The 25,468-nt window shown below is 38.1% G+C and overlaps 1 protein-coding gene across 4 annotated transcripts in view; it reads right to left on the minus strand.

Moving 5' to 3' along the window:
* The window catches only part of GABPA (GA binding protein transcription factor subunit alpha), a 44,703-nt gene that overhangs the window by 18,101 nt on the left and 1,134 nt on the right, over nucleotides 1–25,468 (minus strand). For 2 of the 4 annotated variants that reach the window (XM_023189923.2, XM_023189914.2), the window contains exons 2-6: nucleotides 19,483–19,585; nucleotides 15,478–15,622; nucleotides 11,737–11,821; nucleotides 8,409–8,654; nucleotides 2,221–2,415 (exon numbers count right to left, since the gene is read on the minus strand). In XM_023189923.2, coding sequence (XP_023045691.1) covers nucleotides 2,221–2,415; nucleotides 8,409–8,654; nucleotides 11,737–11,821; nucleotides 15,478–15,622; nucleotides 19,483–19,559 — 748 coding nt within the window. In that variant the 5' untranslated portion in view covers nucleotides 19,560–19,585. Of the gene's footprint in view, nucleotides 1–2,220; nucleotides 2,416–8,408; nucleotides 8,655–11,736; nucleotides 11,822–15,477; nucleotides 15,623–19,482; nucleotides 19,598–21,130; nucleotides 21,343–25,468 lie in introns of those variants that run through there. The other 2 variants (XM_023189944.2, XM_023189933.1) reach the window with 2 other exon arrangements.

Genomic DNA, 25,468 nt, shown 5'->3' on the forward strand with positions numbered 1-25,468 from the left:
GATCACTGAGGATGGATAATAGAGGCCGGGTTCTGTCCCAGAATCAGTGCCTTTCACAGAGAGGCTGCAGACTTCTACAGAAGGGACCAGAGTACTGCATTGCGCTCAAAAAACCCTGTTCTGAGAAGTGAGACTTGTGAATTCTAGAAAGTCTGTTAGAAATATCCTTACACATCATCCTGCCCATCTCTCAATTCTGAACTGAGCACTACATTTCCAAGCCAGATGGGATTTCCCTGCCCGGGCAGAGTGAAGAACCATGGCTGGATCACCAAGAAATTTCGTGAGACACTCATCTAGGCTGTGGGACTTTGTTGCTTTAAAAGACAAAGCAACGGTTCCAGAGCAGAGCTTTTCTGAAGAAGACTCGTTCAACTGCATGGAAATGGAAAGATACACAAGACACCTTTGACTTCTGTTCTAGGAAAAACCTATGAATGAACTTTGAAGTTTGAGACGCAATAAGAGAAGTAGAAAGAGACAGCCACAACAAAGAGCTGACCTGGGAGAGCCTGGAAAAAACGTGGATTTGGGAAAAATGAAACTATCATCTATGCACTATCCTTGTGTTCTTGAGATTTCTTACAAGAAAGTGTTTCAATAAACATGGCTCACATGTTTCACAATTCAGAATTTACCTTATTCATTTCAAAACCTCTGCATGGAGGGAAATCTGTGAAACCAACGACAAAGCTTCAACCAGGACATTCAACTTATTTATCTAATAAGAACAGACACTGGAAATAAATGCTGCAAATACAATGAATGTACTAAGTCTTTTAGTATCATAGATACTTAAAATCTGAGCGAATCTTTACAAGAATAAAATTATAAACAATGAGAAATGCCTCTCTCCAGAGCTCATTTCTTATTCACCAGCAGAGAAAGCACTTTCAACTCCTGACCTCAAGTGATCCAGCCGCCCCAGACTCCCAAAGTGCTGGGGTGACAGGAGTGAGCCACTGCACCCGGCCAGAGAAAGCACCTTGAGTGAAAACTGCAAGCATTGAATTAAGGTGGAAAATCCCTCCACCAGAGCTCTCCCGTTACTGGATATATAATAGAACAAAATGCTGTCATTAACATTTTCATCCATAACTGATATAAAAGCAAAGTCAAGAGTTTGTTGTACTCATGTGTTCTGAAAAATATGTGGGTCCGGCTAGCATTTCTGATATGCAAAACTGTCAAGGAATGGGTTGCTTGATTTGGTATCTTAACAGTCACTGAAATATAAGATGGATTAATATTCAAGCAAAAATAATTTATATTTGTGCCTTGTTTTCTTGGACAGCCAAGTAGTTTCCAAATTTCTCTCTCTGTTTTTTTTCCAATTGAGACTCTTGCTCTGTCACCCATGCTGGAGTGTAGTGGCATGGTCTCAGCTCACTGCAACCTCCGCCTTTCAGGTTCAGGCTATCCTCTCGCCTCAACCTCCCAAGTAGGTGGGACTACAGGCACACAGCAACTTGCCCAGCTATTTTTTTGTATTTTTAGTGGAGACGGGGTTTCACCATGTTGGCCAGGCTGGTCTCGAACTTCTAACCTCAAGTGATCTGCCTGTCTCATTCTCCCAAATTGCTGGTCCAATTTCTTTATATGGTCACTGAATCATATTAATGTCTGAAGCCTTGTAAGTTATAAGTGGAAAAACTTACAACCGGTGGCTTCCAATTCAAAAAGGTGGTTGCATATACTTCCTTCCCTCTTAAGACCCTATTCAGTTAATTATAAAGACTTGAACAAAGATTGAATCTCATCAATAATGAAGAGAATGGGAAGGAAGCCACCTGTAAACAAATGATCTCTTCAGTTTCTAGATGAGCAGTAAATGTAAGAGCTGATCAAACAGAAGGCAACAAATAGAATATATGAAGAGGGCTGAGTGTAGGACACAGCACCTGATTTAAGAACTTGGATTCTAATGTTAGCCTGGGCTTGAATCCTGGCTCTGCCACTTCCTAGCTGTGACTTTGTGGGGCTCTCAAAGCCTCACTTTCCTATCTAAAAAATAAACAAAGTAATGATTTGTGGTATTACTATAGGAATTAAATGAGATAACATATAGAGCTTTCAGCATAGCATTATACAGTAAATAAATGTTAATTATTACTGCTTATTACTTATCATTATCAATAAACAATTAAGATGAAAACAAAGTTATAAGGAAATAAAATTCAGCTTAAATTACAATGTAAAGAAATAACTGTAATTTCATACATTTTCGGAGAAGTTCCAGATGACTCCAGAGAATTTCTCCCCGAGGAACCCGCTGAAAAAAATCTTCTTGGTTGAGACTACATAATTCTCTCCCCGAAATGTTGAGTGTGGTGAGGTCTATATCGGTCATGCTGAATTCCTTCATTACCCAAACCACCCAATGCAGGACTTGGTCTGTGGACCACTGTATGGGATCTAGAAAGAAAAATATTAATTTTAGCCTAGTTCCATTTTAGCTACTGTGTAAATTTGCAGTTAACTTGTTAATTCACACACAGATGTTTTCTTTCCCTAAGTATGTGAGGTAAACTTATTATATGAAGCAAAAAACAAAAACAAAAATTTATGTTGTAAATTTCTCCTCAGCTCCTTTTCAATTTCGTAATCTAAATTTCTAATGGAGTCACTTGGTTCAACCTCAGTTGGAACTGTATCAAGAAAAACAAAATGCAAAATTGCTCTCCAGTGGGTCAAATGAAAGAATAAAATATGAGATTATTCTGGAGAGAATAAACTAAATTATCCAAGTTTTTAAAAATTTGCAGTTGCACTGAAAAAAAATCAAAAGGGGATTCTCTATTCTCCAAAATATGAACCACATCCTTTTTGCTCCCTTTTCCTTCCTGTAAAAAGCTGGCCGCTCCTGCATTTACCCTTATGATGCATTTCCAATAAATAAACAAACAGGGTAATTGCCTGTTTTACTCAGCTGTCCCCTCACAACACACTAAGAAATATAATAAATGTGTCCTGTAAACCATTATATCTTTAGAACCTAACAGTGCCTTGCTCATACACTTGTTTAATCTTAAAGAGTATATCCAAATAATTTCCTTTTCCCTATGACTTTTTACTATCTAATTGAATTCATAAATAAAAAAATATGGCCAATATCTATAACTATTACATTGCTGTATCACCTGCTCCTAACAGAACATTCTATCTGTGTAAGTTTAATACATATTAGCTAAATTAGTTTTGGTTCTGCTACTCCCGCTTCAAGATGATGATTTATTCAAATAATATTGCTTATATACCCAATAAATAAATGCTATTCAATAAGAAAAGTAGAAAAAAATAACATTTAGGTATCGAGGGCAAATTATAGTGAAAATAAACATAAGAATTTTATAAAAGTTATTCAAAGAGGCAAAGTGCTATTGAAACTGAAACTATTACATTTGAGACTAAAGGAACAGAGGTGCCCCAGCTTCAAAGAATACAGGATTAATAGCCATGGAACATATATTTTTAAATTTTTCCACAAAGAAGTTAAGGGAGGATTCTAGGAAGATGATGGCAAAGTTTTTTAATTTTTCTGAATGTACACATAAACATAAAAAAAGTGACTAGAGGACAAAACCAAAAACCCACAAACATTTACATAAAACCAGGTGACAAGATATCTTCATGGACTTCAAGATACAAGAGAGTAAAGACAAAGCAGTAACAGTTATAAGACCTCCATGGTCTTAGCTTGTGTGCAGGAGAAAGCAAAGGGAAGCAAGAGAAATGTGACCCACTCTGATCACAGGAAAGCCTGAGCACAGCCAAGAAGCATGCATTGGAAGTACAACAGGGCAAGATGAAAGCAACGCTAAAAAGCAGTTTTGCCCAATCCAATAGCCGCAGTCTGTGTTAAGATTTAAAGTGCTGAAGCAATGTAGCACCTGGGTGTTTTTCAAACTGAGCCAAGAACCACTTCCAGGAGAATGGCCCACAATAAGGAGAAACTGGCAGAGTGGAATTAGAAGTGAGCGGCAGAGGGACGCCAAGGAAAACGAAAGAGGAGGAGAAGGCCCAGGTAAAAGTCGACAAGAACTGAAAAAGAAAGTTGCCTTATCTGTGAATACTATACTAATGGAAAACAACAGAAGCAGAGTTAAATTAGCAAAGCTATCCTAAATCACACCTCTTTTAAAAGAAAAAGATAATTTTACATAAAAATTTTAAAAATAAAAACTCAGGGAAAAATATAATTTGTCTGATTTGTTTTCTCAAGTATCAGGACTTCTAGTTTAACATAACTAACTGGCCACCCATGTTCTGCCTCTTTTCTCTCAGACTCTAGTGAAACAACAGTAAAGGAATTTTTTAAGGATGTAAAATCATAGGAACATGAGTACAAAGCGACAGGCATGGATGAGAGATTTAATCGAATGTTTTGAAGACAATAAACAGAGTGGTAATCGATTTGGCGGGGGGGGGGGAACTATGACCTGAAATGTTTGCCAAGGAGAATACCAGTAAGAAGTGAGAGAATTCCTGCTTGCAGAACCCTGTTCACTGGTTCAAGTCGTGGTGGTTCTGAGGAGCATCAGAGGCTTAAAGCTGAAAACAAGCGGAGACTGATTTCAAGTAGATGGTGTGGTTAGAACCTTCAGGGTTTCTCTTTCATTTGGGGTGCCAGTTAAATGGGTGTACCCCACACATGTGGACACTGGGAAAACATTTATTAATATATGGGGAGAGACATGAAATGAACAGACACCGAGAGAACAATTCTCAGTAATAAAACCCTATAAACTGAAGAGTGAGACCGTCTCTATGTCCTCTCTGCTCCACTTCCTTTTCCAGTTCCAAAACGCAGTATTCACATACGCACCGATCCCAAATGCTCACCCCATCTTCTGCTGACAGGTATCTGCAAAAAGATCTATAAATATTGATACGTTTGAAAAGAATTCCTTTGCCTTTCTGAGACTGTCTTGCTTTGCCACCCAGGCTGGCGTACACTGGTGCCGTCACAGCTCTCTATAGCCTCAGACTCCAGTGCTCAAGCAATTCTCCCAGCTGAGCCTCCCAGGATATTGGTGTATGCCACTACGCCCAGCAATTTTTTTTTTTTTTTTTTTTTTTGGTGGAGACAGTCTGGCTATATAGCCCAGGCTGGTCTCAAACTCTTAGCCTCAAGAAACCCTCCTACCTCAGCCTCTCAACGTGCTGGGATTACAGGCATGAGCCACCACACCTGGCCTGAAATCCTTTTAATGAAATAGCCAATGCCTCATTTTATCAGCGTATAGTTATCAAATCCTTCAGAACTTCACATTAATTAGCTTTAAAGTTATTTACTCTTTTTTTTTATTTTTTTTTTTTGTTGAGACGGAGTCTCGCTCTATCACCCAAGCTGGAGTGCAGTGGCCGGATCTCAGCTCACTGCAAGCTCTGCCTCCCGGGTTCCCGCCATTCTCCTGCCTCAGCCTCCTGAGTAGCTGGGACTACAGGCGCCCGCCACCTCGCCCGGCTAGATTTTTGTATTTTTTTTTTTAGTAGAGACGGGGTTTCACCGTGTTAGCCAGGATGGTCTCGATCTCCTGACCTCGTGATCCGCCTGTCTCGGCCTCCCAAAGTGCTGGGATTACAGGCTTGAGCCACCGCGCCCGGCCTACTCTTATTTTTTTTTCGAGATGGAATCTCACTGTGTTGCCCAGGCTAGAGTTCAGCTCACTACAACCTCCGCCTCCCAGGTTCAAGAGATTCTCGTGCCTCCGTCTCCCAAGTAGCTGGGATTACAGGCATGCGCCACCATGCCCAGCTAACTTTTATATTTTTAGTAGAAACAGGGTTTCACCATGTTGGCCAGGCTGGTCTCAAACTCCTGGCCTCAAGGGACCCACCTGCCTCAGCCTCCCAAAGTGCTGGGATTACAGGCGTAAGCCACCACACCCGGCCTAAAGTGATTAATTCTTAAATATGAAAAGATGGGCAAAAATAATTAGATATTTGAGAGAGGTTAAAAACAACACAAACAAAAACCACAAGAAAAGCAGAATCCACAAGAAACAGAAATACTGCAGTAAAGCTTTTTAAAAGTTAAAACTATAATCAATATACTCAGAGAAGTAGGAGAAAACATGATATTGGCAATATAAGATCAGAATGCTACAGAAAGGAACAAACAAAAACGAAGAGCCATTGTAAATTAAAAATCAGATAGGTTATATTATAAAGACAAGAAAATCTGGCAGAAAGTAGTGCAGATAGGAAAGATGAAAAATAAACAAGAAAAAAGATGCAGCAGATCAACTCAAGAGATTCAACAGGAGTTCCAGAAAAAAGAACACAGGGGTATTTATCAAAACAATGCAGTAAGAACATCCAGAACTAAAGGCAACAATTATCAAGATCAGGGCTGTCCAACAGAAATATAATGCAGACTATTATGTAATTTTAAATTTTCTAATAGTTACATTTAAAAAGTTGGTGAAATACATCTTAATAATAAATTTATTTTAACTTGATGTTCCAAATGTTATTTCAACCGGTAATCAATATGAAAAATTAAAAAAGATTTTACATTCTTTCTTTTAATGGGTATTTTACATTTATAACACATCTTAATTTTGACCAGGGACACTTCAAGTGCTCACACGTGATGAGTGTCTACAGTCCTGGGCAGTAGAGGGACAGACTGAAATTCTACACTAGCTGTGTGGTTCCGTAGCTCTCTTTCAGTTCCATGGGTAAGCTCTATCATTTACTGCGTATCTTTTAGGTTTGGTTTAAAGAAAGAAAAAAATGTCTTAGGGAAAACAGCAGTTCTATAATATAGCCTTTCTGTCATCAGCACTGCTCTCCAGGTAAAACCCAGGTACAACCTTGTCTCTAAAAATAAAAAATAAAAAAAGGACAAAAAACCCGACAATACTGTTTCATTTACAAATACACTGAGGTCCCCACCAACTCTTGGATGATCAATAGTATTTATTTGTTACCCCAGCATTCTTCCTCATCCGCCCCCACTTCTAAGATGTCTATTTCTTATAATTCTGTTTTGTCTCACCAACTCTAGTTACTTTTGTCTAAATTTAAGAATGATCCTCTGATCATCAAATTTAAGAGATACCAGTCAGCATTCTTTGACTTTCTTGGCAGCATCTGAGAGTCTTGACCATCCAAACTCTCCCCTCAATTTCAGTGACACTATACATATAAGTTATTTCTTTCTTTTTGTCTCTTCAGTTATTTCTTGTCTCCCTTTTCTCCAACTCTAAATGTTTATAGGGTCTAGGGTATACGCTTTAGTTGTGTGTTCTTTTTCATTCTTTGCTCTCCATCAGGGACTACGTAGACTTTTATAGCTTCAAATACAAATTAAATGTGAATGAGTCTCATATAACATCTTTGTCTCCAGCCCAAATCTTATATAACTGAAACCATTTTCTGGCTACCTCCAGCTGAATATAAACTTTCACCTCAAAATCAAGTGCTATCCACCTTCTCTTGAAAAAAACATTTCCTATACCAGACTTCTCTACTTCCCAAACTGGGCTATTGAAGGCATGCTCTTTCTAGTGCACCATCTTAATTAAGCCCAGCATTTAACATGGTGCCTGGCATATGGTAGTGTTCAATAAACATGTAATGATGATGGAACCAATTTTTATCAAGATTATTACTGTTTCAGTCACCAAGATGAAGCTTGAGAAGTTAGATCAATACGTGTATCTTCCCTCTCTACTCTCATCAAATCTGTCAATCTGCTCAGTCCTATCACTGTTTTCATCTACTTTTTCCTTTCTACTCCCAAAGAAACCACCTATCATCTAGCCATAATTATAATAATATGCTCCTGTTTTCCCTTCAGTCTCTATCTGTTCCAACTTACGCCATATACCACCACCATATTCATTTTTCAATTATTTTCATCAATCAAAACAGTTCTGTAATGCTACAGAGTAACTCCTTAACCACTCAATTTTCTCACTACTCATGCATACCCCGAGGTCTAAGCTTTGCACATAACACTTCCTGTCTTAAATGTCTTTCTCTGCCCAATAGTATCTTATTTATAATAAACTCTCTTCAACTTTCTCTCAGGGCAACTATGATCCCTTTGAGATTCCAATAGCATGCTTCTTCTATAAGAGTTACTAACAGTTTAAAAACATGTTACCTCTTACAGCAATTATCTCTTTTCATCTATCTTCTCTCTCTTCAACTACACTCTCAACACCCTAAGAGCAGAAATTTTTTAGACTTCTTTGAATTTCCGGCACGCAGGACTGAATTTGTCCACCATATGAGCTTATATGTGCGTTACAATTAAAAAAGAGAGAAATAAGAAAATCAACATTCATTCTAATAACTCTACATGTAAAATAGATTATAACTTACCCTAGTCTCTTCTATGTCAAGCTTAATTCCTACTGTTTTACCCAATATAGAATTATGTATTTCATTACCATAGGGTATCCCAAGGCGTTCTTGTTCTTTCCTATAGCCTTCCAGTGCAGCAGCCCATCTTGTCACTTGTTCTGAAGTTTCATCTGAAATGGTTGTGATGTGTTTTGTGCCATCAAGAGTTATCACTTGAGCTTCTTCAACAAGATGTGCTTCTGATTCAGCATGGTGGGCATCTGGATCAATAACAACCTCAACAGTGTCCGCAGGTTTAACAATTTCAAGGATGTTTAACTTTGGTTCAATTCCTTAACAGTGGATAAAAAAAATTATGAATCTAAATGAAAACAAAGAAGTCACCAAAACATAATTTAGTTTATATGTTCCCAAATGGTAGAGAGTAACTACACCGAATAAAGCAAATGTAGTAAAAGTTAACATTTGGGGAATCTGGGCGAAGAATATTCAAGAATTCTTTTACTAGTCTTGCAACTTTTCTACAAGTTTAAAATAATTTTGTAAAACATAAGACACACACAAACCCTACCTATAAACATCATTAGAAAAAAAGTACCCATTCATACCACAATAAAAATTAAAATTACCAATATGAAACAAAATAAAAATTAGACTATGCAGAGTATAAACGAGCAGCCACCTATCCTTGGAATTTTAAAAAATCCTTCTAAACAAATTAAAATTATTATTTACTGACTCAGTTTTTCTTTTTAAAGGACAAAGTAGATGTGTTAAAAATGATGCCAAATTTGCTAAATTAAATTTACTATTAAATTCTAATTTTCATTTTAAATTAGATGAAGAAAAACCCAAATCCTGAATATTTTAAGCTCCTAGTATAAAGGTGTTAAGAATTGTAATTCCTATGGAAAAGACAAAGATAAATAATTTATTAATACAAAGGCTCCTCAACTATCCAGAATCAAAACATTGAAACCTGTTTCAGAAATTATAATTAAGAAATTACGCCATAAAAGCAGTTATTTCAGTATGTGTGCAGTACTCTAAGACATACTATTATTTATCTATTCAAAATGGAATTAGCCCTTTATGAAATAACCTCAGACTAAAATGACAGCTCTAAGACACTATCATATCATATAACTGCTTCTGTTCCTTACTGAATCTATTGCAATCTATATCAAAATTCAATCAAAGTACAGTTTAAAGAAAAAGCACAACTCAACTTTGATCTTCTGTGAAAACCAGTATTGCAAGAAACTACTACTATCATTCTCAGGTGGTATAAAGAGAATCACTTCTCAAACATACATGATAAAAATAATCAGAATCGAAAGTGTATTTGCTTAAAATCTATTTCCTAATCCTTCACCTAAATTTACACGATTATGGCTTTTTTTTTTTTTTTTTTTTTTTTTTTTTGAGACGGAGTCTCGCTCTGCCGCCCAGGCTGGAGTACAGTGGCCGGATCTCAGCTCACTGCAAGCTCCGCCTCCCGGGTTCCCACCATTCTCCTGCCTCAGCCTCCCGAGTAGCTGGGACTACAGGCGCCCGCCACCTCGCCCGGCTAGTTTTTCGTATTTTTTTTCAGTAGAGACGGGGTTTCACCGGGTTAGCCAGGATGGTCTTGATCTCCTGACCTCGTGATCCGCCCATCTCGGCCTCCCAAAGTGCTGGGATTACAGGCTTGAGCCACCGTGCCCGGCCGATTATGGCTTTAAGTAAACTCTTCTTAAACACACTTGCATCAATAGGTCACTAGGCTACTAATTTATTTCCTGTTTCCAATAATCAATCCTGAGGGAATTAAGGATCAGAAGTACGTAACTACCATTTTCAGAGTCTGAAGAAAAACGTGGTTTGTGAAACGTAATTGTGAACAATATATGTTCAGAGATGACATTATTCTAAATTTTAAAAAGCTAAAATTCAACCTACCAAAAATAGTTTCCTAATTTTCTTTTCTAACTTGGGTATTTATACAAGTTTAGTAAAATACTGTAATGAATAAGGCTGATTGGATGATTCTATGTCTATTACAAATTTTTCTCTCTATGCTAAACTGTACAGACTGGATTTCTTTGCAGCTAGGGTTCCAGGTGTGATTTAGGCTTTAGAATCACTGGTACAAGCCTTCTATTTGGAAATGAGCTAAGAGGGGGCAAGCAGGCAGATCAGGGGTCCCCAAAACCCAGGCCACAGACCATACAACAGGAGGTGACAGGCAGGCAAGTGGATGAAGCTTCATCTGTATTTACAGCTGCTCTCTATCGCTCACATTACCCCTTGAGCTCTACTTCTTGTCAGATCACTGGCAGCATTAGATTCTCACAGAAGCGCAAACCCTATTGTGAGCTGCACATGTGAAGTATCTAGGTTGCGCGCTCCTTATGAGAATTTAATGCCTGATACTCTGTCACTGTCTCCCATCACCTCCAGATGAAACTGTCTAGTTGCAGGGAAACAAGCTCAAGGCTCCCACTGATTCTACATTATGGTGAGTTGTATAATTATATCATTATATACTACAATGTAGCAATAATAGATACAAAGCCCATGATAAATGTAATGCGCTTGAATTCCCCTGCCCCAATCCATGGAAAAATTGTCTTCTGTGAAACTGGTCCCTGGTGCCAAAAATGGTTGGGGACCATTGAGGCCTACCTATGCCATCTATTTTTTTTATTGATTGACTGACTGACTGAGACAGAGTTTTGCTCTTGTTGCCCAGGAGGGAGTGTAGTGACACAATCTCTGCTCACTGCAACCTCCACTTCCTGGGTTCAAGTGATTTTCCTGTCTTAGCCTCCCAAGTAGCTGGGATTACAGGCATGTGCCACACCACACCCAGCTTATTTTGTATTTTTAGTAGAGATGGGGTTTCACCATGTTGGCCAGGCTATTCTCAAACTCCTGACCTCAAAAGATCCACCCACCTTGGCCTCCCAAAGTGGTAGGATTACAGGTGTGCACCCCCGCAGCCAGCAGACATCTATTTTTTTGACTAGTGTGGATCACTGTAAAGGCAACATGGTTAAAGTGACAGCCACCATGGTAGCTTCCAGGTGTTGTATTTTCCAGATCATGGCAGGGCAGCAGCTTCCTTAGCAGTCCAGTTCTGCAGTGTGACTGAGGTACTCTTAGGAAGTCAGCTGGAACCTGCTGACTTCCAACACTCTCTGTGATTCTGCTATTTACTACCATATAATATATCCTTTTATGATTAAACTAGGTAGAATGTATTATACTATCTGTTTCACCCTGTCAAATACAACTACTAAACCCAAAGCATGAATATTTGGCTGTTATATCAAGTAATTTAGGCAACGATCTAAAACACTTAAGACTTATAAATTATATCAGAAAAACATGAACTAAAATTTTAAATAACTATCATAAAAAGTAACTTACCTTGGTAAGAAATTACCTGTACACTAAGCTGTACAGTTCCATCTGTTTTTACTCCTTGGTCAAATAAACTTCGTTCTGGATCCAGCTAACCATGGATGACAAAATGAGTAAGATTATTTTAGTGCAATCACTAGATTAAGTCCCTTGCCTTTGGTTTAGAATAAATGGATGTACCAAAAAGAACTTAATTACTGAACATACTAATTAAATTATAAGAACACATTATCTAGCTTGTCATATTTAATTCTTTGCTAAAATTTAAAATATTTTCACTACTGAGAAAGTAATTCAGGACAGCATACCACCAAATTTGTCATGTCACTTTTCTCTATTTCTGGAGTGTAGTTTGGGATTTTAAATAATTCCAAAAGTCAATTATTCATTCTGAAATGTATTTAAAGTATGCTATACCTGTCATGAATAAGAGTGTTTAATTAGTGGTGATAATTTATCTAAATATATTAACATATTCTTGCCATATCTGCCTTGTAACCAGCGCTACATATTGAAGATAAGGGTTTAACTCTAAATCTCTCATCATAAAGTTAATAAAATTAAAGCACTTATGACCTTACTACCTAACCTAGCTTTGAATATCTTGAATCCTAATTCTATAACATTTCAGTATTAGTGTTTTTTCCTTCATATATCCTTATAATGAATGCATTTCACACGATGGCAAATTGATGTTAATTCTGACTTCCAGACACTTTCTGTAATCAGCTTATAGACAGGCTTCCGTTATAATCATCTTGCATAATTTATAACTGTGTCTGCATGTCATATAGCTGCAGTTCTACTCTCAATCCCAATAATTAACCTGATGGTGTCGTCATGGCACAAACACATGACAAATGACTATGAATCTAACTTGAACAGGGGATAAGACAAACTGTGTAGGGCTGGGCGTGGTGGCTCACACTTGTAATCCCAGCACTTTGGGAGTCCAAGGCAAGTGGATCACCTGAGGTCTGAAGTTCAAGACCAGCCTGGGCAACATGGTAAAACCCTGTCTATACACAAATACAAAAATTAGCCAGGAGTGGTGGCGCACGCCTGTAATCCCAGCTACTTGGGAGGCTGAAGCATGAGAATCGCTTGGACCCGGGAGGTGGAGGTGGCAGTGAGTGCCATTGCACTCTGCCTGGGCGATAGAGCGAGACTCCATCTCAAAAAAAAAAAAAAAAAAAGACTGTGTAATCTTGTAGACAGATAGATTAAATATGACAGTTTCATCCATTAATATACATTTCATTAAAAATTGTCTTAAGGTCAAGTTTTTTCTCCTTGTCTGGTGGACGCTGGTATTATCCACTAGAAGCTATGGCGAATGTAACTCTGAAAGTACAAGCGCTCAGGTACTGAACATGTTAGCAAGTTCACTAAAAGCCAGAACAAGGACAAAACTCAAGTCTGGTATCTGATCTTGTGTTAACATTCTTCAAAAAAGTGCAACTTAGCCGTTGTTCCCTCAGCTTTCAAGTCAGCCCACATCTGAAAATATAAGAGCATTACCATAAGCAGCAAGACTGGATTCAAATGTATGTTTGCATGACATGAAGAATAGAAGTGGCGGTCCTTATATCCTTTTTAAGGAGGAAAGGGGGTCGAGGAGTAACGCAAAATGCCCTTAGATCCAAAGCTAGCCCTGAATTCTATGACAATATGAATTATAAATATTACCATTTATCCAACTAATATTTACTGAGAACCTGGAAGAGGCTGGGTAGTCTGCAGGCCATAGTTTCATTTTGGATAGGTCAAGTATTGAAAGCAATAAATGTTATAGCTGAAAGACAACTAAGACATTAAGTCCAGATTCCCCTTTATTTTACATATGAGCAAACCAGGCAAAGCCCAGTGACACTGAGTTATATTCACTATAAATCTTTTAAAAAGTTTTTTGTTTTTTTTGCCTCAAACAAGTGAAGAGAGTTCTGGAGTCACAGAGGTCTGGGTTCAAATTCCAGTATACCCCTTTGTAGCCATACACTGGGCACATTATTTAACCTCTTTAAATCTGTTTCTACATCTGCAGAATGTGACTAGTAATATGCTGATTTCAAAGACTGATGTGAAGATTACATGAGAGAATTAGACTGTTTTGCAAGTATTTTTTTCACTCAACGTACCTTGCCCACATAGCTCAAGTTCACCAGTTTTTAATAGCTAACTCAAATTCTATTCTATGGAACTAATATATCAAATCTCATTTTTGGAACATTTGAGGTGTTTTCAGTTTTTGCAAAGCCATGAACATCTTCATGCATATACCTTTACCCACCCAGGTGAGCATTTCTGTAGGAATAATTTGCTGCAGTGGAACCGTTAGGTATTTCACATTTAACATTAACAGATATTAAACAGGAGGTAGTCTTCCAAAAAGACTAAGTTAATTCATCCTGTCATTAAGAGAAAAAAAACTTTAAATCCTAAAATTGTAACATTACTAGACCTTCCCACATGCCCTAGTTTTAGAGCACTCTATCATCCCTAGCCACCACCAATCACTAGATTTATACTGAAATGAAAAGACTAAAGTATGGTTAAAAGGCAAATAAAATGCACAAATTTTGTTAAAACATTTCAACTTACTGTACAACAGTATTTTATTAAAAATAGCAGCAACATATGATGATTTGAATTTTTAAAAAACACAAAAGTTCTGTAATATAAGGAATACCCATATCACAAGACAGGCAGGGGAAAGAGTAAAGAACGATCCAAAAGATGACACAATATACATTAATCTAAGTTAATATAAAAATAGTATAAAACTCAGCCAAGTGCGCTGGCTAACACCTATAATCCCAGCACTTTGGGAGGCCAAGGCGGACGGATCACTTGAGGCCAGGAGTTCAAGACCAGCCTGGCCAACATAGCAAAACCCCCTGTCTACTAAAAATACAAAAATTAGCCAGGTGTGGAGGCATCGGCCTGTAGTCCCAGCTACTCGGGAGGCTGAGGCAGGAGAATGGTATGAACCTGGGAAGTGGAGGTTGCAGTGACCTGAAATTGCACCAGTGCACTAAAGCCTGGATGACAGAATGAGGCTCCATTTCAAAAATAACAAAAAAGAAAAAGTATAAAACTCTAGTATGTATTTAATCATATGTTTAAGAAAGGTCATGGAAAACTGTATGGGCAATTCTATTTAAGCTGCTACCTTTTATACATAAAAGTACTACCTATCTTGAAAACACACTGCAAAATATGACTCGGAATATGTTTCAGACATAACATATTATAATACTACCATGAGTAAAATCCTTTTACAATAAATTCCAGGACCTATCAGTTAATATTTAAATTCTTATCCAAAACCTACTGTCAGAGAAAATAAAGGTAAAAGGGAAATGTGGAAATCATTTAGTTAAATGATATGTTTGAGAAGTTAGAAGCTGGCTAGAAATACAATTCAGTTTCAAAAGTCAATATGCTCCCTACTATTACTACTTATATTTAAGCTTTGATTCTAATTTATTTAAACTTCTCATTTTATATTTGTGAAAAGTAAAAAACAAATGTTTCATTTGTTTTAGTACTAAATTTTTAAAATATAATTTTAAATGGAGAAAATTTTGCTTAAAAATCTTATTTCTAAACACTTAAATTTTACAGTAATACCAATCAAATCTTCTTACAGAGATAAAGTCTATAGCTATAAAGAAAAGGCTAACGAAAAAATATTCCTATGCAGACTAAAATGTTTCAATACAAATTTACAAAAATAAAAATTACCTGGATATCTTGCAGGCAAATTTCATGAGCATCCAAGGAACACTGTAGTCTTGGTTCTAGCAGTTTCTTTAAATTGCCTATTGGTTCATTGATGTCTATGGCCTGGCTTACACATTCAGCTGGTGCGTAGGTTTGTTCTACAATGCTAAATGTTACAGATGTAAGTGCTAACAGTTATATTTTTTAGCCTGGATTTCAAAGTAACAATATGCTAAAAACATAATCCCAAACCAAAACACATTTCTGGTCTTTGAAAAGTCATTTCTACATAGATACTGTGGTAGGCTCATCCCCAACTAGTATTGCCAAAATGAACACTGAATTTCATAGAGAAATGCTAGCTTGAAATTTAAAGCATCCTTGTAAATATGCCTGATTATGTATGTACATACATATGTGTGTATGTGTACACATATAAATATTGCACATACATTATGTTTCCATTTGCATTATATTTTCAAGTTATTTTGAAGAATTTTAGACCCAGAAAGGAAGACACACTGTCTCCTCAAAATCTGTATGCCATCTCTACTAGTCAATTTCCCTTCCCCACATAAATAAAAATATAAAGATATAAAAATAGAGTAAGTTAAATAAAAGACTTTCCCTTTAGTTTAATATGAACACAACTGGTTGTAAACAGGACAGCTCCATGTTCAAAAAAGTTTATATTCTTCCTAAAAACTGTCACAAGTGCTCTTTCATATTATTTCACACTTTGAATTCAAAAGGGTTAAAATCTTTGGTAAGTAATCCTACAAATCTCTTACAAATCCTTACATAGGGCCAAATAGAAGACAAACACTAAGTAATATTTGCTGAATTGGTGAATGTGCAATTCAATTAAGTATTCCAACATGTTTAATTTAAACATGATTTAAATCTCATTTGTGATTGTCAAAAACAGTATGCATTAAAAATCTGTTGAGTTTTCACATAAATTACAAGTAAAATGAGATATATACATGATAGTCAATGAATGTATATAACTTAAAATTTTTTCTAAAACATTTATTTATATTTTAATTTTAGAGACAGTCTCCCTATGTTCACACCAGGCCAGCCTCAAACTCCTGAGCTCAAGTGATCTTCCTGCCTCAGCCACCCAAGTTGCTGGGACTACAGGTGTGTGCCATCGCACCTGACTTAAAACATTTAATATTTATAAAATAGACCCCTCATGATTAAAAACAAGCTTATTTAAAAATACTAATATACTATTGTTATTTTTTAAGGTTAAAAAAAAAAAATCTTAAGTAAGCCTTTTTACCAAAGTCTTCAGCTATAGCCATGGTAGGTTGCTGTTTTTTTTTTTTTTTTGAGATGGAGTCTTGCTCTGTCGCCCGGCTGGGGTGTAGTGGCGCAATCTCGGCTCACTACAACCTCCACCTCCTGGGTTCAAGCAATTCTCCTGTCTCAGCCTCCCGAGTAGCTGGGACTATAAGCGTGTGCCACCACGCTCAGCTAATTTTTGTATTTTTAGTAGAGACGGGGTTTCATCACGTTGGCCAGGATGGTCTCGATCTCTTGACCTCGTGATCCACCTGCCTTGGTGTCCCAAAGTGCTGGGATTACAGGCATGAGCCACTGTGCCAGGCCAGCTTTTTCTTTTTTTGTAACAATTATTCTTGAGATTCAGATGTCACTTTTTTTTTTTTTTTTTTTGAGATGGAGTCTCGCTGTGTTGCCCAGGCTGGACTGCAGTGGCTGGATCTCAGCTCACTGCAAGCTCCACCTCCCAGGTTCAAGCGATTCTCCCGCCTCAGCCTCCAAGTAGCTGGGACTACAGGCGCCCGCCACCACGTCCGGCTAATTTTTTGTATTTTTAGTAGAGACGGGGTTTCACCATGTTAGCCAGGATGGTCTTGATCTCCTGACCCCGTGATCCACCCGCCTCGGCCTCCCAAAGTGCTGGGATTACAGGCTTGAGCCACCGTGCCCGGCCCAGATGTCACTTTAAAACAAATTTTTAAAGAACTATTTTATACTAGCTGAACATTAAACATTTTTAAAAAGTTTTTATTACTATCATTAAAACCTTGGAAGACTTCATACAAATATCTAAAGTATCAATTTCTCTTAAAAAAAAAAAAAAAAAGTAGATGATCTCATAAAACTGGACCCAAATTCCTGTACAGCAAAAATCTACATTAGGTAAATGACAATTACTGCCTCCTTCACATAGGTCATACATATTAATTACCGATCTGTCGCCTAACCTAGACTATCCATAAAAGGTCAGATGGTACATACTTTAGACTTTGTGGACCATCTGTGTGCATGCATATATAAACATAAATATATGCATGCTAGGCTCAAAGAGGGCTCCTAATGATTCTTAAATGCATGCCCTTTTAAAGTTCCCTCCCACACTGTACCAGGGTTGGACTGTGTGACCAGAAGACTAAGATAAAGTGGTATGTCACTTCTTAGATTACTTAAAGACACCGGGGCTTTCTACCTTGCCATTCTATGTCTCTCAGACCATTTGCTTTAAGGGAAGCCAGCTGCCATCCCATCAGCAGCCCTAGAGAGAGTCATGTGATGAGGAACTGGGGCATCCTGCTAAGAGTCTCAAGCAAGACATCCTACCCCTAGTCCAATCTTTAGGAGACTGCAGCCCAGGCTGACAGCTTCATTGCAAACTCATGAAATACCCCCGAGACAGATCCACCCAGGTAAGTTGCTCCCAAGTTCCTCTGAGAAACAATGTGCAATAAAAAATGTTGGGCTTTTTTTTTTTTTTTTTCTTTCGAGACAGCATCTTGTCCTGTCACTAAAGCTGGAATGCAGTGGCACAGTCATGGCTCACTGCAGCCTTAAACTCCTGGGCTCAAGCAATCCTCCCACCGCAGCCTCCAGAGTAGCTGGGACTTAGGCACATGTCACCAGGCCAGGCTAATTTTTTTTTTTTTTGTATGTTTTATAGAGACAGGGTTTTGCCATGCTGCCCAGGCTGGTCTTGAACTCCTGGGCTCAAGTGATCTGTCCACCTCAGCCTCCCAAAGTGTTGGGATTATAGGCATGAGCCACTGCATCTGGCCGAATGTTGGGCATTTTTAGTTTCTGAATTTTGGGGTAATTTGTTACACAAATATCTACACATGAAATTCCACAGAAGCACACATTCCCTCTTTCTTATGCTGGAAAAACTGGGATAAACAAGTTGAAAAGCTCTATTAAAAATTTAAGGTTTTAAATCTCAACTGTACTCTCAACACTCAGTATCTTCCTTAACCTTAATTATCTTGTCCAGTTGCACCGCACAGATTTCTAAACCTGTTACTGCATGGAGATTCTCTACTACTTTTCAATCCCTTTTACTGTCAGCTTATTATCTCACCTCCTACTCCACAGAGTAAAATAGGGACCACTAACTACTGCTTTCCTCAATCTTCTTGTTGACGCCCAAATGTCTATTTCTACTCACGTTCTCTCCTTGGATTCTGAACTCACTACTACTGTCCTCCTTTCAAATAAGTATGATTCCATTATTATTCCAAGAATTAACACTTTTCACTACACTTTATGCTTAGTACTGGTCACGTAATTACTCATATTCCTGTCTACCTCCTCAAATACAATGTGGCCTTTATAAGGGCAGATTAGTATCTTATTTATTCACATATTCTTGTCAATTAGTTGTTTACAACAGTTACTCATAAATATCTGTTAAATTAGTACAGGTTGAATTAAACTATTTCTGAAATTAAAGCAACCAGTGCTGTGGAAAAGAATAAAGAATTAAATGCCCCAAAGGAGAAAACTATTGAAATCAATTGCTTTTGATTTCATTCAGCCTTTTACTATCATTAGTTTAAAACTGTCTTTCCCTCTCAGCTACAAGCACACTAAGTCAGAGGAAATCAAACAATACATTATCTCCCAAAATGCTGAGAACAGTTTAAAAAAAAAAAGGAAGTCCAAAAGAACTATGACTTGTTTCCTGGTTTTAATTAGGTATATTGGTATTTTAAAAAAATAATAAAATTCAGAAACACCTACCTTTCTTCTGTGCACTCTGGTTTCTCTGTTCCATCAATCTCAATTTCTATCAGCTCCTCTGCTTCTCTTTTAGTCATGGCTGAAGTATTTCAAAGGATCGGTCCTGCAAGAGTGACTTTTTAAGATATTTTAAAATTATCTACATAAACAGAAATGACACATTAAGAAGTAGAGACCCAATTCAAATAAAACGCAAAGGGCAAGCAGAAGAGGGGGAAGTAGTCTTTACTTATAGAAGAAAATCAGCTGGGCGTGGTGGCTCATGTCTCTAACCCCAGCACTTTGGGTGGCCAAGGCAGGCAGATTGCTTGAGCCCAGGAGTTTGAAATCAGCCTGGGTAACTTGGCGAAATCCCGTCTCTACTAAAAATACAAAAATTAGCAGGGCGTGGTGGCACGCACCTGTAGTCCCACCTATTAATACTTGGGAGGCTGAGATGGGAGGATCACCTGAGCCCAGGAGGCTGAGGCTGCAGTGAGCCATGATCGCACCACTGCACTCCAGCATGGGCGACAAAGTGAGACCCTGTTGGAAAAATAAAATAAAGAAAATCCACAAATGACATTTACAAATTAATTTTTTTTAAAACTGGTGTTTATTAACCTGACATGACAACTTCATCAATCTACTGGATTTACTGGGATGTTTTTGGGACCAATTGCGATCAGTAAGTTACCTCAAAATTAAGTGAAGGGTCTGTTAACTATATTAAAGCAACTCAGTCTCAATAAAAGATTCAAACCTGAAGCTTAACACGGAGATGAACTATGTTTATTCAGCTAAAAGTTGTACCTCAGTAGCATAATTTACTGCAAAGTATCACACTGATACAATGACATGCAAATTAATCATCTAGGATTTGATACAAATGATGTCTCTTATAAATGCAAAATTATAAAACAGCAAAACAAAATAATAAACTATAGATACGCATATTATTTCCCTGATTACACACAGTAGAAAATTTTTAATGATTTTTTTTCAGATGTGGTTTTATTTTAAACAAACCACTACTTCAGTTTTTAATTATCCCATGTAAAATTTTTATCTATTGCTTAAAACCACTGATACAAAAACATTAGAATTTTTAAAATGCTAAGTAATGCACAAATAGCTATATATACATAGATATTTCTTTGTGGACATTTCTGAGGTGTTACTACTGTTAAGTACCAGGTTCTGTTACTAAATACCCCCCTGTAGGTCAATAAATTTGTCTTTGGACTCCATATGTAATTTCAGTCCACAGCACCTTCTGAGAGGTTAAAGTGTATGGCACATCTAAAAAGAGGCGTACCTTTATAAGGAATGCTCCACTAAATTTGGTATTCCGACATTTACAAAACAGCTGTGTTCCCACTTACAAGATTTGACGAAATGAAGAATTTAAATATTCATTTGTATTAATAACCATTACTCACTGAGCATCAGGCACTGCATTCAAATGTTTTGCATAGAGCAATCTTATTTTGAGCCCCATCTCATACAAACGCTATTCAGAGGTGATGCTAAACCACCTGTGGCTCCATGTCACAGTTTTGGTGTATCAACCTAAGTAGTTATCATTCCAGATGCGGATGAACCATGGTTGTTCAAATATAGGCTCTGTATTGCGTATATCAGTACCACAGCCACCACCACCCCTTACCTGGAGTACTGCAGTAGTCTCCTAAAGGAGGTCCCTGTGTCCACTCTTGTCCCCCCCCAGTCTATTCTCAGCCAATAAAACAGCCAGAGTGTGATTGTTTTTAAAACGCAGCTAGGGCCAGATATGGTGCCTCATACCTGTAATCCCAACACTTTGGGAGATCGAGGAGAGAGGATGTTTGAACCCACGAGTTCAAGACCAGCCTGGGCAACATAAAAAGAACCTCTCCTATATTTTAAAATTAGCCAGGCATGGTAGTGTGCACCTGCAGTCCTAGCTATTCGGGAGGCTGAAGTGGGAAGATCTTGAGACCAGGAGTCGAGGCTGCAGTCAATGATGATCGCGCCACTGCACTCCCTCCTGGGCAACAGTGAGACCCTGTCTCTTAAAACAAATAAATAAAAGTAGAAGGTCCGTAAAAGTAGAAGAGGAAATTGGAAGAGAGGGCCACAGTGATTCAATGTGAAGACTTGCTAGTTAGCTGCAAATGGCTTTGAAGATGGAGGAAAGGAGCTATGAGTCAAGGAATGCAGGTAGCTCCTGAAAGCTAGACGAGGAACAGATTCTCCTTTGAAGGCTTTAGAAAAACAGGACTGGCAACACCTCATTTTAGCTGAGACCTACTTCGTATTTCTGACTCCAAAACTGTAAGATAATAAACTAGTGGTGTTTTTAAGCCATTAAATTTGCATACTTTGTCACACTCACATTAAGAAACTGTCTCCCTTTCCATTTTCGAAAGGGCTATAACTCTCCTCAGTTCTCGATATCTCCAACTATGGGGTAGCTGGTTTTTTGACAAATAGCTGGCATCCAAATCTAGACTGCCCGATACAAAATGATCTAATTTTTCCCACATAATTAACGTTGCTCTCAGGCTTGCCCTTAAAGGACAAACAATAAAAGGGTAAGGTTCTCCACTGGGATGGACGCGTGCACATGGAGCAGACTGCGCAGGCTCCGTTCACACGCCTATCTAGCAGACAGCACAGGCTCCAGCAGGCTTCTTTTAGGGATGATGAAAAAATGAAGACCCTCTGGTTTTCTTTTTTCTTGCTGATGCTGGCCTAATAAGCCTTCCCTTTCTCCAATAAAGCCTATTCCTCAACTGGTGCTATGTGTAAAATTGTGGAACTCATCCTGAGTGCTAAAGAAAACAGGTGGAAACCCAGTAGGGCTCTACCTTGAAGGACAACATAAGCTTCACAGGGCAGGAATATGTGTTCACAGATATACACCAAGTACTCTGAAGAGTGGTACTGTGTGTTACACACAGGTGTAGATATTCAGCAGGCACTCCACCAATATGTGCTGAATAAATGAATAAGAACTATTTCACACCATATAAAATGAACTACAGATGCCTTAAAGGATTAAACATACAAGGCAAAACTATGAAACAGAAGAAAATGGTGGGGACATTTTTGTGGTCTCAGGATAGAAAAGGATTTCTTAAATAAAATTCCAAGAACATAACCGTAAGGAGAAAAATCTGACTACATAAAAATCAAGATTTATGTTCAACAGACAGGCTACAGAATGGGAAGATATTTCCAATACCCAAAAGTGACAATGGAATAGACAATGGCCTGGAATTTGATAACCAAAAAAAGGGACAAATTAGAAAAGTAGCCAAAGCCTAGGAAAAGGATATTCACATAAAGGGAAACCAAAATAACTCATGATACAAAAAAATGCCCAAATTCAAATCATTCAAAAGTTCAATTTAAAACAAGAAATTACCACTTTATACTGCGTGTGTGTGTGTTGGGGCGCGGGGGAGGCAGCAAATGTCAGAAAGTTAAATAACGAGAGCAGTTAGCAGCAACATAATATTCCCCTGGCTCTTTAGCTGTGGTGCACACAGGTGTAGATATTCTGCAGAAAAGTATATCAAGCGTACTTACACCTGCAGCCCAGCAATTTCATCCCTAACTAAGCATTCCAGAAAAATTCTCCAATTGGTTAACAGGATTGACTGATAATGTTCAGGGCAGCTTTGTTGGTGACAGCTGGTGCCAATCCAAGTTTCTATGTTAACAAAGTATTAATCAAAGAAAACACAGAGAAAGCATACACTATGGAATTTTAGCACCGATTAAAAGGAAATAACGTCCACACAAAATAAACAAATCATAGAAAACCGTTGTTTACAGAAAACAGTGAGACTCAGGTTTGCAGCAGAATAGCACTTTAAAAAATCACTTATTTTCAGGGCTTATAAAGAGGTCCACTCCCATCTCCACAACCAATTTTTTAATGATTAGAAAACACAATTTTCTGCAAACTTCGGCAAAATAGAAAAAAAAGCATATGATGTAGCCAGAGGTTGAGAAGTGGCCCTAATGACTTGTCAACAGGGACACCTGGGGCTCCCCTAATATAAACACTAAACTAGGAAGTTGCTACAAAGAAATTTATCCTATGATCTTTCAAAAAATTTATAGACCAATCCCTTGAAAGTGCCAAATAGAGAAAAAAACAAAAACAAAAACTCATGCCCTTTTGGAGGAGAAAGAAAAAAAAAAAAAAAATATATATATATATATAAAACTCAGTTTCTTAAATGATCTTTCAAAAAATAGTACTCAGTCTCTTAAATGATCTTTCTTTCTCTCCAGGTTCTCTATCTATGCTTAGTCTAGAGAAGCAAAACAGAAATTTGAGAAATAGTTCAAATCTTACATATCAGTTTCTGAGTGAGTCTTTTTTTCTGAAACCAATTCCCCGGGCTTCTACGTCAACACTTAGGAAAACTGAGAGAAAATTACTAGCAGTTCCTCCATCTAAGGGCTGCCCCCGCCAGAACTGCACAGAACAATTTCATATACTTTCACTGACACACTGGTTCTGCTGGATTAAATCCAACCTAGGGTTCGGAATGTTTCACAAGATGGGATACAAACTAAACTTGAATTTAACGAAAAATTCTGGGAACAGCTAGTGTCTTTTAAAATACAGAGAGATGTAACATTCCCTTTTGAAACTACAGATAAATTTGAGAATTGTCCTTAATTGGAGTGTGTTATTAATTACAGAACTTAGAACATTTTTTCCCAATATGTTATAAGTGGAGTGTAGGAGTACCTGCGAGATTTACTGCACATTTTCCTAAGTTATTAAATAAATGCTTTTCAGTGTCTGAGGAAATTAAAAGACATTTTTATTTCAAAAATAAGGGTAGCAGTTATGAAAAAGCAAAGCATGCACATCTATGTAACATAAAGACAGAAAGCACATACAGTGAAAGATTCACAGTTGGGATCCCCAGGTGAAGGGTATATGGGTGTTCACTGTATGATTTTTTCCCCAATTTTTCCATAGGTTTGGAGTTTTATATATAAAGAGTTGAGGGAAGGCTAAATTCAACAGTTTTAATTTAGTACTCGGTCTGATGACTTACTTCAACCTAACATCTAGCTCATGATTTGATTACTTCATTACCATACATGCTTCATGACAGATGCTCTTGTATACACAATTCAGGTAAAACTGACTTAAGTCCACCCAGTGTCATTGTCTGTCTAAAACTAAAGCAGCTTGGAAAGCCTGGAGGGAAACCTGAGAGACAGGCTGGTCCCTCAAGCAATTGCTGAAGAGTTGAGCGGTTTCTTCCGAAGTTCAAGATAACACTACCTAAGAATGTTATCTCCGCCTCGTTCTACAATTCGCTCAAGTGAATCCTGCTAAATCTTTGCTCCTCTCACGAGTCAGCCCTACTGCTATTAGTGGAAACTACTTATGAAGTGAACTTTATGTCTAAATTTCTAATCATCTTGCAGTGCAATATTAGGCAATGACCTCTCGGTCCGCTAACCTGATCAAACTGGGGTCCCTAAATCCAAACACGCACACACAGCGTGTCTTCCAGCACACAAAAAACTTTAAAAGTAGACAACCCATTGTTATGTCCTTGGTTTACTTCCTCGCTTAAAAACAAACACACAAAAAACCAAACCCAGATGACTACCATATACGCTGATAAATGATTTTCGTGTAACTGTGTTGTTCCATAAAGACACTGGATTTGAAGAGAGTGAATCGCTGAGTCCCGCGATGAGACAGGGTCTGCATTTTGCTCTTAAAATCTCGGGGGCATCAGGACTACATCCCAGCTGAGCAGGCTGAGACTGCGGCGGAGTGTGGACCGGCGAGGAGGGGACGCGGAAGGGAGGAAGCAGCGACAGGCGACCCGTCCGGCGCGGGTCCCGGCGGCGCCCGGTCCCCCCGGGCTCCAGGCCGCTTGCCCCCCGCCCCTCCCCTTCGCTCCCCGCACAGCCTCTCCCGCCCCTCCCCACCCGACTCCCTCAAGTCTCCACGAACGGAAATGGGAGTCAC

This window comes from Piliocolobus tephrosceles, chromosome 19 (assembly GCF_002776525.5).
Source record: "Piliocolobus tephrosceles isolate RC106 chromosome 19, ASM277652v3, whole genome shotgun sequence".
NCBI lineage: Eukaryota > Metazoa > Chordata > Mammalia > Primates > Cercopithecidae > Piliocolobus > Piliocolobus tephrosceles.